Source organism: Jaculus jaculus, chromosome 5 (assembly GCF_020740685.1).
Source record: "Jaculus jaculus isolate mJacJac1 chromosome 5, mJacJac1.mat.Y.cur, whole genome shotgun sequence".
Taxonomy (NCBI): domain Eukaryota; kingdom Metazoa; phylum Chordata; class Mammalia; order Rodentia; family Dipodidae; genus Jaculus; species Jaculus jaculus.
This window is the reverse complement of record NC_059106.1, coordinates 161070410-161088410: the sequence shown is the minus strand read 5'-3', so window position 1 is coordinate 161088410 and position 18001 is coordinate 161070410. Positions and strand designations below refer to the sequence as shown.

Sequence of the window (18001 nt, the reverse complement as noted above, 5' to 3'; positions counted from 1 at the left end):
AGCTTTTTTTAAAGATTTATTTGCTGGGGGGAGAGGGCAAATGTTGTGGCACACTTGTGGAGGTCAGAAGAGTTGTCTGTGGTCCACCTTCTTTGAGACACAGGGTCTCTTGCCACTGTGAACAACTCTGGCCCACTAGTGACCTTATGAGGGTGCTGGGGAATTGAACTCAGGCCAGTAGGTTTTATAAGCAGTCACCTTTAACTGCTCAGCCATCTCCCCAGTCCCCTGAAGTTTATATTTAACTGATGCAAAAATAAAAAGTCTGCATATGTCAACTAAGCAAATAAGGAAAATGTTATTTGGAACAAATATAAGTGGAGGAAAAATTGGGCTTATTATAATGTTCTTTCCACTTTTCTGGAGGATTAAAAGAAAACCTTCAAAATAAAAATGTAGGGGGTGCTGGGCTTGATGGTGCACACCCTTAATTCTAGCACTTGGGAGGCAGAGGTAGGAGGATCACTGTGAGTTTGAGGCCAGCCTGAGACTACATAGTGAATTTAGGTCAGCCTGGGCTAGAGAGAGACCCTATGCCAAAAAAAAAAAAAAAAAAAAGGTAGGGGGTGGGCATTTTCTACCTTGAAAATGTAGAGAAAGATATAACTCAACAGGCCCATTTGGAAAATATTCAAAAGAAGTGAAGTGGGAATGATGTTTTCCTTGTAGATAATGGTATACAACTTTATATGAAAACTTAAAGGTCTGGAGAGTCATTTCTTTCTTATTTAAATATGCCACACAGAATAGTGGATCTTGTGTGACATTTCATACATGTTTATAATACGGTCGGGTCGTATTCACCAGCTCCTCTTACCCAGTCTGGTCCCTGTCACCTCCTGCTGCCTGATGGCTCCCTTCCTCTTCCCAAATAGCTCTCTATCTTTGCCTGCCTTTGCGTGTAGTGTATCTTACGAATGCTGAAATGAGGGAAGGGCACGGGTCATCCCCATTATCATCAGAAGTGGGAATGGCGTTCTGCATAGACGACCCGGCCTGCGACCATGGTTACTTCCGTAGCATTGAGATAGTTCACAGGGGTGGAGAAGTCCAGCAGTCAGTCTGGGCTGCATCTTAACGTCTTCCCAACACTCCCAGTCCCTCAGCATAATGGAGTCACCAAGCTGCTTGTCTTCAGCGTTCTGTTGCCTTCTCTGTGACCCCAGCATTGGTGTGCTCTGTTTCAGCGGTCAGCAAGTCCGCCTGGGCAGTGCCGACGGGCTGGAGGTGTCCATCGTGGGCCTTGATGATTCCGGGTTCCTGCAGGTTCATCAGAAGGATGGCAAGGTTGTGACTGTGCATCCGGATGGCAACTCCTTCGACATGCTGAGAAACCTCATCCTGCCCAAGCGCCAGTAGCCCAGGAAGCCAGATAGCAACGGAGCTGCTGTGTAGCAGGCCGCGGCCGGGAGGCCCCCCCATGCACGGCCCTCCCTCCCTCCCTCCCTCCCTCCCTCCCTCCCTCCCTCCCTCCTTCCCTCCCTCCCTCCCTCCGTGTGGAGAATCCTGCTCACCTAGCTGCTGCCTTTTTCTGCCTGGGAGGCAGAGTTGCTTTGGGTGTTTTTATTTTTTTTTTATTTTTATTTTTATTTTCTATTTTGTAGTCGTGGTATTGGAAGATGCTTTTGGTGAAGAACTGACAGGTAGATTTGCTTTAGACTAAGCCTTACCATAGGTGTGAAAGTTACTCTCCCACTGTGGGCTTGAATTTGTGCTGACTGGGGAAACAACTGCATGGGCAGAGCAGAGGGATAATTCAAATGTTTTCCTCTCAGTGGAGACCATCAGCCCTGTACTATTACAAAAGCAAATGGCAGGGCTAGGGGGAAGGTTCAGTACGTAAAGTGCTTATAAGCATGAGGCTCTGAGTTCAGTCTCTAACACCTGTGTCAAAATTATGAGGCTGGAGGCCTGTCCCTATAAACCCTACCACTGGGCAGGCAGAGAGAGGAGGCTGTCTGGGGCTTTAGTGGCCAACCAGGCTACGTTAGCTGGAGAACTCACAGGCCAGTGAGAGGCCCTGTCTCAAAGGAGTTGGACTGCATCTTTGAGGTTGTCTTCTGGCCCCTACACACATGTGCACCTGCATGTATGCACACACATGCACACGTAAAAATAAATATTCACACCAGGCCAGTAGTGAATTGGAGCTATAGTGTCACTGTGTATGAACATCCAGAAGGGATTTTCCTGGCAACATAACAGTGGCAATTAGTCATTGGGTTTTTATTTTTTCATTTTGTTTTATTGGAGGGGGGTATTTTGTTAATCAAAGAAAAGAGAATGTAGCCTTCCAGGACTCATTCTCTGCTAGCTAAAGTGGTCCAATACAATGTCTAGTGGCTCTAGAGATGCATCAGCTGACCTGCTTGCAGTAGCCTCATAGAAGAAATGAGTTACATACTTTGATTTTATGGACAAGCGTTCCTTCTCAAGTTCAAATGTACTACAGATTCTGAAGAGATGTCAAGTTTAAGATCCTTAAAGCACTGGTGATGCCTCTCTTTGGAGGCAGGGCCAAATGCTTGGGTCAAACAGCTACAGATGAAGGCTTGCTCTCCTGCCACATGCAAGTTTTAAGCCAGTTTCAGGCTCGTTTCTGAATGTGAAACATTCCTGCAAGACTACGCCACTCAGACAGGACAGAACGTGTGGCATTGTGAGTGAATGCCATCACTTTGGAGCCAAAGGTGTGTGTGTGTGCACGTGCACACACGTGCACGCATGCCTGCATATCTGTGTGCATGTGTCTGTGTGGCTTTAAAATAAGACATTCAAAATCTGATGTGCTAAAAGTCTCTGAGGAAGAACAAAGGAAAGGAAACCTTTCTACACTTGCCATTTCCAGATGTGCACCATGCCTTCTTTATCAAGCTTATGAGTCATACCCATAACTACTCAGCCTTAAAAAACCAATTTTTGTCTGTCTGCCCCCTTCCTGGCAGCCCCAGCTGAAACTAGCAGAAAGGAAACGACAGAGCACTCAGCTTTGAACAAAATCCCCCCGTTGTAAACTAGCACCATCTTCATCCAGGTCTTACATAGTCGGGCTGATTCCAGAAACTTCTTTTAGTAGAAAATCTGGCTACCTTTAGGCCATCCCCATAGGAAATAAAAACACAGTTAATTACACTAACTCTAGATGTGTTTTTGGAACTATAACTTAAAAAAAAAAAAAAACTTCAGAAGTAATTTTTGCAGGTAAGGCTACAATTGGAATTATTTTTCTGAAAAAAAATCACTTTCTTAAATGTTCATCTTCTTCTGGAAGTGGTGACGACTTCAAGTGAAAGTCCACACCACCCCAGAATTGTGAAATGGACTTGCCCTCCAGAGGGAACCTGCACAATATCAAGGACAAAGATGGCCAGGCTCATGTTGCGAGGTTCATGTCTCAGACCCTGTGATATAAGGCCATCATTACCTTTTGAATTTCTTTGGGGGATATTTAATCGAAAACATGCTATGTTTTATTTTAAGTTGAAGGCCTATTCTGGACAGTTCTACTTTGAGGAGAAAAAAATAAGTGTTATCATTTAATTTCTTTTCTATAAGTTAAAACCAGTGAAGTGTGTGGTCATGTCAGAGGAGACAGAGATGTCCCAGTGTGGGACTCGGTCTCTGCACACGTGGGCTGTCTACAAGCATCTTGGCTTGTGCAGGCAGGACAGTTGTCTTGAGGGAGATGAGACAGCCTTGAAGCAGGTGCTGCGTTTTCACCTAACCTGGTTTTGCCTCGCATGAACCAAAGACTCTTCAAATTTCGCTTCATAGAAAGAACGAGGCACATTACAAGTAGCTCTGGGAAAAGGTGTTACATCACCTGCTATAGCTGGGGGAGTGGGTGCACTCAGGTATGTGAGGTAGCAAGGAGCTCTAAAGTCGAAGGGAAACCTCACCTCACTGTCTCCGCATAGCGTTTGACATGTGGCCACCAAACTCAGGGTCTGCATGCGCTTCCAGAACGCCAGGTTCTCCCTGGTGTAACTACTGTGTTTGGCTTAGAGGCAAAGCATCCCTCCTCTTCTGGATTCAAATGGGGTATAGTAAGAGCTGGGGTTCGTGTGACCCCACTGAAGCAGTGGGGCAGGGAGTGGTCCAAGTGTCCAGTGGATCTCACTGAAGCCCACGTGGGACCTGGCATGGAGCCAGTGTCCTGTCTGAAGCCTGGGTGGATGCACATGCCCAGTGAGAGACCACGGCCTCTGAGGGTTTCCCCAGGCCCCAACACACAGGGCCATAGACCCTGGCCCATCGTCTCACCCAGCAGTTCTGAAATGCAAGAAGGGAGGCATTGGAGGCATTGGGGTTTTGCATCTCTGATCCACTTGCGTCCCATAGCCAGGAATGGAGGCTGGCTCATCACTGTGCAGCTTTGACATAGCAAAAATGTAAACACATCTCTGAAAAAAACCACTTTAAACCAATGCCCATAGAAGCAAGTCTACCAAAATAAACTTGTAAGATTTGCACCATGGTCAGGCTTATTCTTGTTTTTTTTTACCACAGACTTCATTTTTAAGAGTAGGTGATTGCTTTTGGGTATAATATTTTTATTTAATATTTTTAAAATTTTAATAAAATGCTTTACATAATAAGAAATACATATGTATACGTATATATGTATATATGTGTGTGTGTGTGTGTATATATATATATATATATATATATATATATATATATATATATATATATATATTCTTACTCTAATAATTAAGGAACCTAATGCTTTGTGATTTTTGACGTTCATTTATTTGAGGAGAGAGAAAAGTATGGGTATGCCAGGTCGTCTTGCCACTGCAAATGAACTCCAGGCTCATGCACCATTTCATAGATCTGACTTTAGGTGGGTACTGGGTAATCAAGCCTGGGCCAGCAGGCTTTGCAAGTGAGCACCTTTAACCATTGAGCCATTTCTCCAGCCCTAACAAAAAAAATCTTCTGCATGAAATGAGAAATAGACTTAATGTACTGACTTCTATAGTCTATTCTTTGAGGATTTTTCTTATTCTTTTGTGCAACTTGCTAAACGTTTTTCAAATATATTTTTGTCCCAAGAATCTAACCTTATACGTCATACTTAAGTTTAGGATTCTGTAGCTTGACTTGTGCATTTTAGATAACCTAAGGACTACTAAAGGAGTACTCATCAAAATTTTAAGCTGTCATAATTTTCATGGCATTTATTTTACAATGCCTTGATTTTGTTTTCTGTAGCAGCTCCCACAATCCACCCAACTGTCTACGATTTCAGTATATTAACTTGGGTAGACTTTATATGTAGACTGTTAGAAACAGCCACGTCTCCCTGTGCCCCTGCCCCCACCCCAACACACACACTTTAGGATGGAAGGGAGGAAGGTCTGGCTGACAGGACTTTTGAAAGGATGAAAAGTAGTGGGTTGGGGGAACACGGACTCTGTGATTTCTGCAGTGCCCTTCCCGCCCCTTCATGTTCCTGCAGAGGTATGAATGGAATGGCTTTTCTAGAAAAGGGCTTCCAAGGACATAAAGGAATTCCTTTCCCTGGGAGGCCCTGTGCAGGGCCCCCGCCAGGCTTGAATTGGGCTTAGGACTGAAATCCATTTGATCTGGCATTTTTGTCAACATGGTACATGTTAGGGCCCACTACATTGTTTTTTTTAAAAATCTTTGTGAAGGAGGCGTAGTTATTAAAGTGCCTCCTCTTCCTTTGCCGGAGCCTCTCGGAAGTCAAGACAAGATGCCAGGGCCTCTGTGTGCAGAATCTTGAAGATGGGGGACCAATACTAGGCTACCATGGTAACTGCTAGGTAACTTTGCCTTGAGCCCTCTAACCTCTGGAAGTTGGTTTGACTCTCTAAGGAATCTGCCTTCCTATTTTAGGCCATGGAAATTGTGGTGTTTGATCAGACAAGGCATTTTTCATTAGTACACATTTTATTTTTGAAATCCATGCATACTCTGGGAAGTCTATTGTAACATTAGCATTTGTAAATTTGTAACAAGGTCATTTTCTCAGCAGTAACCTTTGCTTGGCTGGCTTCAGAAGCCTTTGTATCTAACTGAATCCAGCCCTCAGAAACTAATCATCAGGTAGACACGGACACGTTTAGTGGTACTTTATTGAAAAATGTTGATGTCGTCCACACATCAAACCTATTAACCTTTCGAGAGTCATGGCTTAATTATAATACCCGTGAACATTTTTTAAAAATCACCCTCTGCTTATTTTATGTGTGTCCACACTGGTGAGTGGCTAGTGAGGCATAGTGGAGGGTAAGAGAAAGAGATGTATAGCCAGCCATCTTAGGACCCCATCCCTAAACTTGCAAAATATAACTGTCCTGCCCTAAGATTGTAATACGTCTACTGACACTCCATAGAGAATAAATAGGAAGCTTGACAAAGGGACAGACGATTGGCTAAAGGTAAGTTCACTTTTTTGGGGGGGGGTGGTTTTCGAGGTAGGGTCTCATTCTAGCCCAGGCTGACTTGGAATTCACCATGTAGTTTCAGGGTGGCCTTGAACTCACGGCGATCCCCCTACCTCTGCCTCCCAAGTGCTGGGATTAAAGGTGTGCGCCACCACGCCTGGCGAGGTAAGTTCACATTTTGAGAGCACTTGATGCAGTTGGCTCTAGAAGGATGAGTTAAGGAACTTTAATTACTAGGGCATTTCTCCAGCATGAAAACCTTTTTTTTCCACTAGGGAAGAAAAAGATTTCCTAAAGTAAACCATTTTTGAAAGAGCAGTAAAATGATGCAGTGTTTACAGTATGGAGCAAGTTCAAAGATGGTGGTCAAGCCATCTGCCCTGGTCAGCGTGATGACAGGATTTTTAAATAGTGTCTTCCCCGGCCCTCCCCCCCACTTTGGCACGCTGGGGCTCAGACCTAGGGCCTGCTGCCTGGTACACAAGTAATGTACCACCGGGCCCCAGCCCCAGCTCTGAAGCAATTAATAAATAACAATACGTGAAAATGAAACAAAAAGTAATGGAAGTTTATTTTTAAACACTGCTGGTGCTTTTATAAAACAATCTCTGTTCACCTGTTACACACATGACGTGTCCATATGATCTCTTGCTATGTAGAAAATGCTTTAAAATGTATACATCATCGTCATGACGTCCCTTCAGCACGTTTTTCTTCCACAAGGTGCAGTCCACTGACAGCTTCCCATATTGCACACGCGATGTCACTTTATTAGCGCTACTTGCAGCAAACACGAGCCTGGTGAGTTGCAGATACAAGAGAGCTTGGCGGGCCTTTGCCATGGAATTCAAACTTGACCAGGTCACTCTTATAAATGATCCGGCTAGATGTATGTTTCTTTTTGCATTTAATGCCTACTCAGTGTATTCTGAAGGTGCCGTTCCTGGTGTCCTCAAGTATCCGCGGGGGAAGCTTACAACCACCGTACTTCGGCAGCACCTCCTGTGCATACAATAGACCTGCATGCTCACCCCCTAGTCTTGGCCAAATATTGGTTTGGGTATGGGGAGGGTAAGGGTTAAATTAAAAAAAAATAATAATGGAGATGTGTAGACGAGTTTTAAAGGCAGTGGAATTGGTGTCTCTTTGTGGGACTTAATCACATTATGAGTTTACCCAAGAATCCATCCCGAAAGGGCTCTGGAACTGGGGACTCACTTGGAATAGTCGGGTCCCCCCTGAGCTCCCCACCGCACTTACAGCAGTGTGTATCTGTGGAGCTGCAGTGCTTTGAACCCCATTGTCGGGTTATCAGGAACAAGGCAGGATACTCTAAGCTTTATTCCAAGGTGAGGAAACCAAGTGTCCCCAGAACTGCATAGTCTGAGGTCACAGGTTGGCATTGGGACGCTCCCGCTCCATCCTCCGAAAACTCGCCTTTTTTCTTTTTTGGTCACCTATCCCCAACATCAGACCACGTCCCAGTCCTCCATGCGCCCCGCCCCACCCCCGAGGTGGTGTTTATGGCATCTGCGGTTTAAAAAAAAAAAATCTACAAGTTCGGCTGCGGAGTTCTATTAAAATAGTTGTCTCTGTATAAATTAATTTATATCGTGCATATACAGCTCGTCCCCTCAACCGGCTGGACTTTGCAAACCTAGGAACCAGAGAAGGCCACCGGCCCACGGCTTCTCCCCGGCACACGCCCGCGGGTCACCTGCCGTTGGTGATGATGACCGAGGCGCCCAGGTAGTGCGGCGCGCCCCGGCCGGGCGGGGAGGCGGCGGCGGCGGCGGGGCCGGGCGCGGGGCCCGGGTGCCGGGGCCGCAGCGCGGAGGACGCCGAGGCCGGCGTGCCGGGAGCCGGGCAGGGGCCGCAGGCCGGGCCGGGGGCGACGGGCGCAGCGCCCCCCAGCGCCCCGCGCCGCGCCAGCACGCGGTGGTAGTTGAGCAGCACGAAGGGCAGCTGCGCGGTGGCGCCGGGGGGCTCGGGGCCCGGGGACGCCTGGCAGCACTCGGGCGCCCCGCGGGCCAGCGCCAGTCTGGCCCCGTCCCGGGCGGCCTGACGGGCCACCTTGGCGGCACCCAGCGCCGGCTCCTCGCGGTAGTGGCCGCAGCTCGGGAAGCTCGGCGGGGGCGCGGTGTCCTCCCCGAACCTGCGCGCCGCGGCGCTGCTGGAGGACGCTGCGGGGAGACAAGGCGACAGGTTAGGTGAACGCGCGCGCGCGCACGCGGGGAGGAAGGGGCTTGTTCAGAGCGGCTTCCTCCGGTCCCTCTCCTGCCCCGGGGGGCCACCCGGGGGCCCTTGAGCACGTCCCCACCGCTAGACTCGCGCACTGCCCCTTGGGCGGTCCAGGCCAGCGCTGGGATGCTGTGCGGTCCTGAGATGCTGTCGGAATTATGCTGGGAGCAAGGCTGACAAGTGAGGAGGAACAGGTGGAATTCCTAGTGGATAATAGGCTTAATGCAAGCCAGCCAACGTATGAGCTCAAAGCGTAATCAGTAGTTACATTTGAAGGTGTTTTTTTTTTTGGGGGGGGGGGGAACTGCAACGCGTAAGAGCTCACATCTAGCGGCGTTTCCACACTCGAATCGCCCCCAAGGTCCAGTGGTCGCCTTATTGCACAACAGGGGGCTGGAAGCTAAGAGGGTCCTGCATGAGATGACCTGATTTTTGCTTCTCTTTCAGCGGGGAAGACAGTGGTAACCGCCTCGCCTTGTTTAGCAGTTATGGTGATTAAGGAAATAACCAGCCCATTCGATTTGTTCTCGGAGCCCTCTCTGCCTTATAAGGCCTCTGTTCTCCTTCAATACCAAAGGCTAGGAAGTTAATCACAGGCTGCCTCAAATCAGCATTTTAGATGCCCCTCCCCCATGCCTTCTCCCCCCCCCACCCCCAACCCTTTAACCAGACAGGGCAAAAAGGTGGCTGTTAACCTCTTCTGCTTTAAAATAGCATCGTGCCAGCCTAGTGGAAAAAACAGTGAGTTCCAGGTTCACTGAGAGACTCTCTCAGGGAAATGAGACAAAAGAGAATTAGAAAAGGACATCTGCGAGGATACACACACACACAATAAAAAAAAAAAAAAAAAAAAAAACGGACTGGGGAGATGGCTTAGTGGTTAAAGCACTTGCCTGAAAAGCCAAAGGACCCAGGTTTGATTCCCCAAGACCCACCTAAGCCAGATTCACAGGGTGGTGCATGCATCTGGAGTTTGTTTGCAGTGGATGAAGGCCCTGTTATGCCCTTTTCTCTCTTTACCTCTTTCTCTCTCTCAAATGAAAATAAATAAATTAAAAACAAAAACCAATTTTATGTGTTACATCACTAGCCACCTCTCAGATACAAAGAAACAGTAAGTCCACCTCAAGTGGATAGTGTCTGCAAAACCCTTTGTCTTTCGCTGCTGGGAAACAGTCATGGCTATGTGAGGGCTTGTTCACTGGTGGGCGTTGGAGATATTCAAAGGGGTGGGTCATGGATCCTGAGACGGGCCAGGGCCAAAGGCAATAGAGCCCTGGTGGCTGGTATGGTCTTTTCTAAGTTGGCTACCTTTTTTGTTTGTTTGTTTTGTTTTGTTTCTCCAGGTAGGTTCTCACTCTAGCTCAGGCTGACCTGGAATTCACTATGCAGTCTCAGGGTGGCCTCGAACTCATGGTGATCCTCCTACCTCTGCCTCCCAAGTGCTGAGATTAAAGGCGTGTGCCACCACGCCTGGCCTAAGTTGGCTACTTTTGAAAACCGTGTTCTCCTGATGTCCAAGAAGGTTTGGTTTTTCTCATGACTATCCTTCTGTTCAGATGTGGAGATGAAATGTCAAAACTGTCCACAATAGAGAGAGAGGGAAGGCAAGAAAGGGCGGGGGGTAAGAGAGAAAGGAGGGGCAAAGAGCTACAAGGAGTGCTCCTCTTTGAGTAAGAGCTGGTGGGTCATTTGAACTCTCTTGTCTGTGACCTCAGCAGTAGCAGTTAGGTTTAGATACATCTTCAGCAGCCAGACCTTAGGTCCTACCAAGTCTGAGGTGGGCTGGTGTGTTGGTTATTTATTATTATTTTTATTTATTTATTTTCAAGCAGAGAAAGATAGAAGAGAGACCAAGAAAGAATGGATGTGCCAGAGTCTCCAGCCACTGCAAATGAACTGGCTTTACATGGGACCTGGGGAGCTGAACTCAAGTTGTTAGGTTTTGTAGGCAAGCATCTCAACCACTGAGCCATCTGTCTCTCCAGCCCCCATATTGGTTAATTTTGATTATCAACTTGACAGGATCTAGAATCACCTACGAGACAAACTCTGGGACATTCCATGAGGGAGTTTCTAGATTTGGTTACTTGTATAAGAAGACCCATCGTAAGTGTAGATGGCACCAGTGTCCCCAAAACACTAGGACTGCTGCCCTGTCCTTTCCCACCCTTGGGAAGCACTCTAAGCATGACAAGCCCAACCTAGAATAAGAAAGAGGTGAAATTTGCCCAAATGAAGATGCTGTTTCCATCGGCCACCCACCGCTTCTGCCACTCGCCTCTTTCCATGTGCAAATGGGACCCACCTTCGTAGTTTGGCACAAGGCTGTGCCGAGCAGCGTTCACAGGCGGCTCAGGAAGGTTTTTAGCTGGCGATGGGCTGCTAGGCACTAGGGGGTTGGCGTAGTGCCATTGGCATTCCCCGCTAGCTGGCAGTGTGCTCAGGAAAAAGCGTGCTACCTCACACGGGGATCCTTGGGGCTGCCCGAACTTGGCCGGTAACACTGGTTTTTTGCTGCTGAAGACGTGAGAGTCCAGAGGGAAGTGTCCATAATGGTAGGAGAAAGGCAGGCTGTAAGGTGGCGTGTACAAAAGGTCACTGCCTTCTGAATGGAGCTGCTGTTCTGGGGGAGCCGGAGCATTTGCAGGGGGACTGGCTCTCCAGTTTCCTAGCTGGCTGCAGTCCAGTTTGTCCATTTGGAACGAGCTGTATTGCTGCACGGCAAGGAAGACAAATGAAGGACCGGCGGAGGAGCCTTGGGCAAGCTGCTTTCTAGCCCCGCGAGGTCTGAACTTAGGGGGCTCAGCTCCAGGCTAAGGCTGCCGTTTCGACTGTGAGGCCCTCAACTCAGCGCTGACCGCACAGCAGACATCCACTTCCCAGAACTCACTGATGGCTTTCTTCAAGAGGGAAGGTTTGGGGCTGGAGAGATGGCTTATCAGTTAAGGCACTTGCCAGCAAAGCCAAAGGACCCAGGCTCAATTCCCCAGTACCCATATAAGCCAGATGCATATGGTGGCGCATATGTCTGGAGTTTGTTTGAATTGGCTAGGGACCCTGGTGTGTGTGCACCCACATTCTCCCTCCCTCCCTCTCTCTCTCTCTCTCTCTCTCTCTCTCTCTCTCTCTCTGTCAAATAAATTTTTAAAAAAAATTTTAAGAGGGAAGTTTTTATTTTTTTCATGTCAAAATTACTATAAGGCCCACAAGGCGGTGCACACCTGTCGTCCTGGCTACATGGGAGACTGAAGTAAGGGGATGGCTTGAGCCCAGGAGTTTAAGGCCAGACTGAGCAACACAGTGAGTGAAACCCTTATTTCAAAAATGTCAAAGAATGGTATTCTAAGCCACAGTCACAAGAGGGCCAGTGTGCCCTTTTGACTAGTCTTAGGGTGTCACTACTGAGTAGACAGGCCATCCCCAGGGGACCTTGTTTCACTCTGCAGGGGTACCCTTGGTATGTGTGAGAGGTGAATCTTCCCTAAGCTATCCCAAGCCCCTGGCATTGATGCCATCACCCCCTGTGCATGTTACCTGTGGGGGATAAGGGTTTGTTCTCAACTTTGTCTTCATCTTTGTATTTTTTGGCTTAGCTATTTTCCTAGTTTCTTGTGAGGTAGACAAGGTGGTCCTCCAGGAGTCTTGGGACTTGGAAGTGGATACCTGGTCCAGCGACAGCTGAAGTTCCTTGTATTCGATATCCCTGGAAAGCAGAAGTAGAGCAAGTCACATGTGGCAAGCCATCTGGAGAGGTGGGTACTGGGGCTTCGTCCTCTGAGCAAGCTCAGCCTCTCTGTCCTTGCAGTCCCAGTGCATCACCCCACTGAAGCTGGAAGTACGTGGTGTTGGAGCAAAGGACCACTCACCCCGGTAGTAAGAGCTGCTACCTGTCCCGGTGTGATGACCCAGGATGCCAAGCCAGATTTACACTGCTTGGTGGGGGTAGGGGGAGGCCCCATGGTCTTCCCAGCCTGTTCGGCCCAAACACATTTCCCAGTGGTCGCTGAGGCCACAAAAGGGGGCTTGACAAGGCAAAAGGAAAGGGCAGAACCCCCAGTGAGTGTGTGGACCCTCATCCGTGTGTATCTGAGGTCCAGTTGATCTCTGCTGATCTCAGAAACTAAAAGTGAGCCTATAAGGTTCAGGACCTGGATGCAAGGCTTGCCCACTTCACATTGGCCTCATATCTGCCCTGCACAGCCAACTTGGCAAACGTCACATTCCCAGAGGGACAGTCACCCCAGAATACCAGCACATCTGGTGACTTGTGGGGGGGGAGTAATTAAGGATGCAAGCATTTTCTTCCATGTAGTTTTGCCAAGTCACTCTCACAAAACATGTGGGAGCCTGGCGACCGTTCTTTGAAAGAACCTAGGGTATAAATCCTCACTGCCCTGAGGACCATTTCTGGGTAAGGCGGGGGGGGGGTGTGCTTGGAGCCAGAGTGGGGTTCAAGGTGTTTTACCACACAACAGTTTTAGTGGACGGAGAGTCGGCTACGTCCCTGGGACAGACGATATGGCCTGTGGCTTCTAATAGCCTTAAAATTATCTGCACCGAGCCAGCCACACGTGGCTCCGGAGGCTGAGGCAAGAGGATCACGAGTTCTAGGCTAGCCTAAGTTAGATAACAAGACTTGTGTCAGAGGGGGGAAAGTATTATCAACTGAACTTGACCTTCTGGGGTCTCCCTCCCAATCCCCAGGGGCTAGATTATTCACCATCATTTGCCATAGGTTACACAGGAAGATAGGAAAGTGGGAGGTTTTGTATGTTCTAAATGATGGGAGCATCCAAGTGGACCCATGTGTTTGTGGACTAGCCTAAGTGTGTATGTGATCTGTAATGTGCACCCCCCCCCTTTGTGCCTTGTTCCCTGGGGACCTAATCTGTGCTGGCATAGGGCTTTCTTTTCCCAGCGTCCCCACCGCCACCTAGCACTTGACCTCGCCACTGTCCATGGAAATGGTTGGCACCTTCCCAAGCTACCAGATTGTTCCAGTAAAGACAAAACAGGAGACGAATGAACAGTTTTAGGAAGAGAAAAGGGGGGAGGGGAGATGGCGCTTATTGGAGCAATGGGATGAGGGGCGAGGAGGGAGAGAAGGAAGGAGAGAAACAAATACGGCTGACTTACGTGAGGACATAATTGACACTCACGATGCAGTGGGGCCGGGACGAGCGGCTGTTGTGCACCACGGTGGCGTAGCTCTGCACCCACACCCAGCCGCCCAGCTTGGATAGCAGCCTGTAGTACTTGGTGGTGACCTGGCCCTTCATGAGCACTGTAAGCACAAGGTGACATGAGTCCTTGGGCCCTTCCGCAGGCCTTGCCCTACATCCCTGGCTCAGAGCCTTTGGAGGCCAAGGACCTCTGTGATAGCTAGGAGTAAGTGGTGAGCTTTTGGCAGGAAGGTGCAGGCTTATACATATGTGCACACGTACGTGTGCGCAAACACAGAGGAATGCTGCCCGCGGCTTCTAACAAGAGTCCACGGAGCAGCCCCTTTCCCCTTGTTAAGAGCTCCAATTTAACAGTCATTGCTTTGATTGGTAAGTGGGGGGCGGTGGTGGGAGGGAAGCCCCAGGCATCATTGGTACCTGGCAGTGATAAAAATCAGATTGGCTTTTTAATATTCAAAATGTCCCACTTGCGTTTTAATCCCCCCAAACCTTTAATGGGCAGAGGGGGTGAGCGAGGTGGTTAAATAAAACACTAACGTTAGTGCATTCAACTTGTTTGCTGACGTCTGCCACCGGCCAGAGCACGTGCTTAATGCAGGGAAACTGCCTGTCAGTCTATTGCCATTCGTAACTTCTTCCAAATGACCCATTTTCCTCGGGCTATTAATTGCCCATGTTGCTTGTATAGAAACGTCCTCTGCTTGGTGACATGGCCTCTGAAAACTGGACCCATGAGCCCATCTTCTACGCATGGGTGCAAAGGCTGGGCTGTAAACCGTGCTTCCCCCTCAAGGAGGCAAGGAGGGGGGAGTCTGGGAGGGGAGAAAGGTGCTAGAAGCTACGGGTGGGCAGCAGAGGGAGGATGTTGAATAAAGGCACCCCCACTGGTTCATTACTCCCTCTAGAACATTCCTGCTTTTCAAGAGAGGGCTGATCCCAGAGCCCAGCTTCAGTAGAGACCAAAGGAGATTGTGATGGGACTAGCTAGTGCGGAAGGAACCCCCTCCCCTGCCCCAAGAGCTTCAAGTCCGACTTAAATCCAACCCTCATACTGTTCCGTAAAGCCCAGCCCCCTCACCCCCCTGTTTCTGCCCAGCACTGCCTGGGCTCTCCACCTTTCATGGCCTCTTTCCACTTTGCAGATGTCTCTGTGTAACTCATGTGAACACCCACAGCCAAACATGTTGAGGCAGGGAGGGGGAAAGCCCAAGAAGTTATTAGCTTTAGTATGTAATAGAATTCACCTGGGGCTGGTGGCTCACACCTGGAACTGCTGCACCTGGGGGGCTGAAACAGAAGGATCGCCACAAGTTTGGGGTGAGCCTGGACTACGCAGTAAACCCTAGGCCAGCCTGGGCTGGAGTGTAAGACCCCGTGTCGGAAAAGCAAAGCAAAGCAAAGCAAAACACATACATGTATATGTATGTATATGTGCAAATACCTATGTGTTTGCTTATATAGATAAGTGATAGAAAGGCCATGCTGATTAACATAAAACACTAAGATGTAAACAGCAGTATGAGGGGCTGGAGGGATGGCTCAACGGTTAAAGGCACTTGTTTGCAAAGCCTGATGGCCTGGGTTTGGTTCTCCAGTTCCCACGTAAAGCCAAATGCACCAAGTAGTGCATGTGTCTATAGTTCATTTGCAATGACAGGAAGCCCTGGTGTACCTAAATTCTGTCTCTCTGCCTCTTTCTCTGTGTCTCCCTCAAATTAATTAATTAATTCATTAATTATTTTTTTAAAAAAGCAGCGTAAGCAAAGGACAAGAGAAATTCACCAAAGAATAATGACCACATGAGGACAAAATAAACAAATCCTCAGCTCATTTAAAGGGAGGTACTGCCCAGCAAACATTTTAAAAGAAACAAACAGTGTGTGATTCCATTTATAGGAAACGTGCAGAACAAGATCCGAAGCAAACCTCTGGCTGCAGGGGCTGAAGGCGGAGGGAATGGGGGAGGAGCATGCACGAGCAGACTGCTTCTAAAGATGTGACCGTGTCCTGGAAGATGGAGGTGACAGCTTGGTAGCAGTACAAATATTCTAGAAACCTTTGGAAATGGTTTAAAATCTGGATTTTACAATATGTGAATTTTCTCTTTGGAAAAATTACCAGTGACACCTGCATTCTGTGGTAAAGGTATGCTCAGGCGCTGGTGGAAAACAGTCTGGAAGCACATCCTGTCCACACACTCCAGGGACTAGTCCTGGGTGAGGTGATGAGTGATACCAACACAGATTTGCATATGAAGAGATTTGCTGCTGTCTTGCTTCAAATTCAGGTAAAGGGTGTGTGTGTGGGGGGGTCTGACCTCTACAACAGGGGAAAGGGCGAGTGAGTTGTGGAGTCCTATGCAGCCACTGAAAGATGATGAATAAGAGTGTGTGATGCCGTTAGAAGTGCGTGTCGGACAGAGGCGAGATGCAGAAATGCCTTGTGGACAGATGACACCCCAACTAACTGACAGTTTGGACCCACTACTAACCAGCCTGTGCCTCAGTTTCCTCATTTATTTGGCTGCTACGAAGACTAGATAATCCACACGAAGAGCAACATCAGACACAGAAAGAAAGCTTAATATGTATACTTCATTACCTCATTGGTAAAAAACAGGGAATCCCTGTTTTCTTCATCTTCTAAATTTTTCAGCAAAGAAGAGATTTTATAAGCAAAATTAAAAATCAGGACTTTGTTTTTTCTTTATGTTTTTGGCAGTTGGTCTGGGGGGTTGGGAGGGAAGCAAGAGTATGATTTACATGGAGGCTCCACATTCCTTGGGACAGACTCACAAGATGCAAGCAGCAATCCCTGCCATATAACAGCCACCATGCCCTGCTGTGTAACAAGCATCCTTCCTGCACTGCCGCTGCTGCTGCTGCTGTATAAGAGCCATCTCACTCCTGGGAGAGGCATTTCCCCTCCAGGACAGTGTAGAGACATCTGCCCAGGATCAATGCTGGCTTCTAAATAGACTGGCTTGGTAGGAGCAAGGTTAATGCTGACATGCATCACTAAGGCAACAGAAGAACATGCTTCCGACTCACACCCACATGACTTCATGACGCCCAACTTCACCACCAGGAGGTGATGTCCCTAAGGAATCTGGATGGGCCCAGCTGGAGTCCCAGCCCAGTGGCTTCATCATGGAAACTGAAGGGGAGGGGCAGAACCCCAGAGATTAACTACAGCTACTTATGTGGGGGAGGGCTAATTTGTTTATAGCCCCCCCTCCCAAATAGCCAGGAGATGTGACAGGAGCAAACGGCAGTCCAGCCTGTGGCTTTCCCAGGGCACTGATGCCTGCTTTTGAAAAGAGAAAGGCTGCCTATCTTCTTCATCGCTGGCAGCTGTACCCGGTGGTGTGCGTGAAGCCACTAGGAGCACGTCACTTCTTTTTCCTTACTTTGTACTCTCTGTTTTTCTTACAACAGTCCAAAAGCTAGCTGTGATTATCTTAAGTTGCATAACCTGGAACTAATCTATCCCAAACACTCCAAGACGGAAATCTCAGGAGCTGCAGAGATTTTATTTTCTCTGACCACCTTGTTTCAACATGATGAGATACAGAGATAAAGATGACAAACACATACATACATGCATTTTTCTTTTCTTTTTCTTTTTTCTTTTTTTTTTTGCTTCTCTACACCCCATGGCAATAATCAGCATATCAATCCAAATAGAAACCTCCAGACACTTGATCACGACAGTTTTGGTTTCTATGAGGTCTCCCTCTCGTCAGCCATCCGTCATTAGCTGAAATGACCCCAGGCTCTGGATGTCCTGCACTAGGGAGGGACCTCTCTGCCCCTTCATGGGCTGAGACAGCTCTGGACTCTGGCTCACCCACGCTTCACTGAAAGCCGGGCATGCTGGCTTTCTGAGACCTCCTTGAGAGACAAACACCAGGTCCATGAATATGCTTCCAGAAGAGTAGGCAGCCTTGCTGGTTCCTCTCAAGTGCCAAGTTCTAGAGCGAGCCTTGAAAGGACAGTGGGTTTTGCTCTTGAAAAGAACTTGTATTTCTGTTTAAGATGTAAGTGTGCAGTTTCACCTATTTTTTCTTTTGAGACAGGTTCTCCCTTGGTCTGGAGCTCACCTAATTAGGCTATACTGACTGGGCAGCAAGCCCTAGGGAGCCTCCTGTTTTTGTCT

The 18001-nt window shown here is 48.3% G+C and overlaps 2 protein-coding genes across 6 annotated transcripts in view; one reads left to right on the top strand and one right to left on the bottom strand.

The window, feature by feature from the left end:
* Positions 1-1444, top strand: part of Hlcs (holocarboxylase synthetase) — a 217878-nt gene extending 216434 nt beyond the window's left edge. For all 5 annotated transcript variants that reach the window (XM_045150867.1, XM_045150864.1, XM_045150865.1 and 2 more), the window contains one exon: positions 1188-1444. In XM_045150867.1, the coding sequence (XP_045006802.1) occupies positions 1188-1359 (172 nt within the window). In that variant the 3' untranslated portion in view covers positions 1360-1444. The remainder of the gene's footprint in view (positions 1-1187) is intronic.
* A 6417-nt stretch (positions 1445-7861) lies between these two features.
* Positions 7862-18001, bottom strand: part of Sim2 (SIM bHLH transcription factor 2) — a 52394-nt gene continuing 42254 nt past the window's right edge. Inside the window, exons 8-11 of the mRNA XM_045151164.1 lie at positions 13797-13944; positions 12195-12363; positions 10966-11374; positions 7862-8599 (exon numbers count right to left, since the gene is read on the bottom strand). Coding sequence (XP_045007099.1) covers positions 8130-8599; positions 10966-11374; positions 12195-12363; positions 13797-13944 — 1196 coding nt within the window. The 3' untranslated portion in view covers positions 7862-8129. The remainder of the gene's footprint in view (positions 8600-10965; positions 11375-12194; positions 12364-13796; positions 13945-18001) is intronic.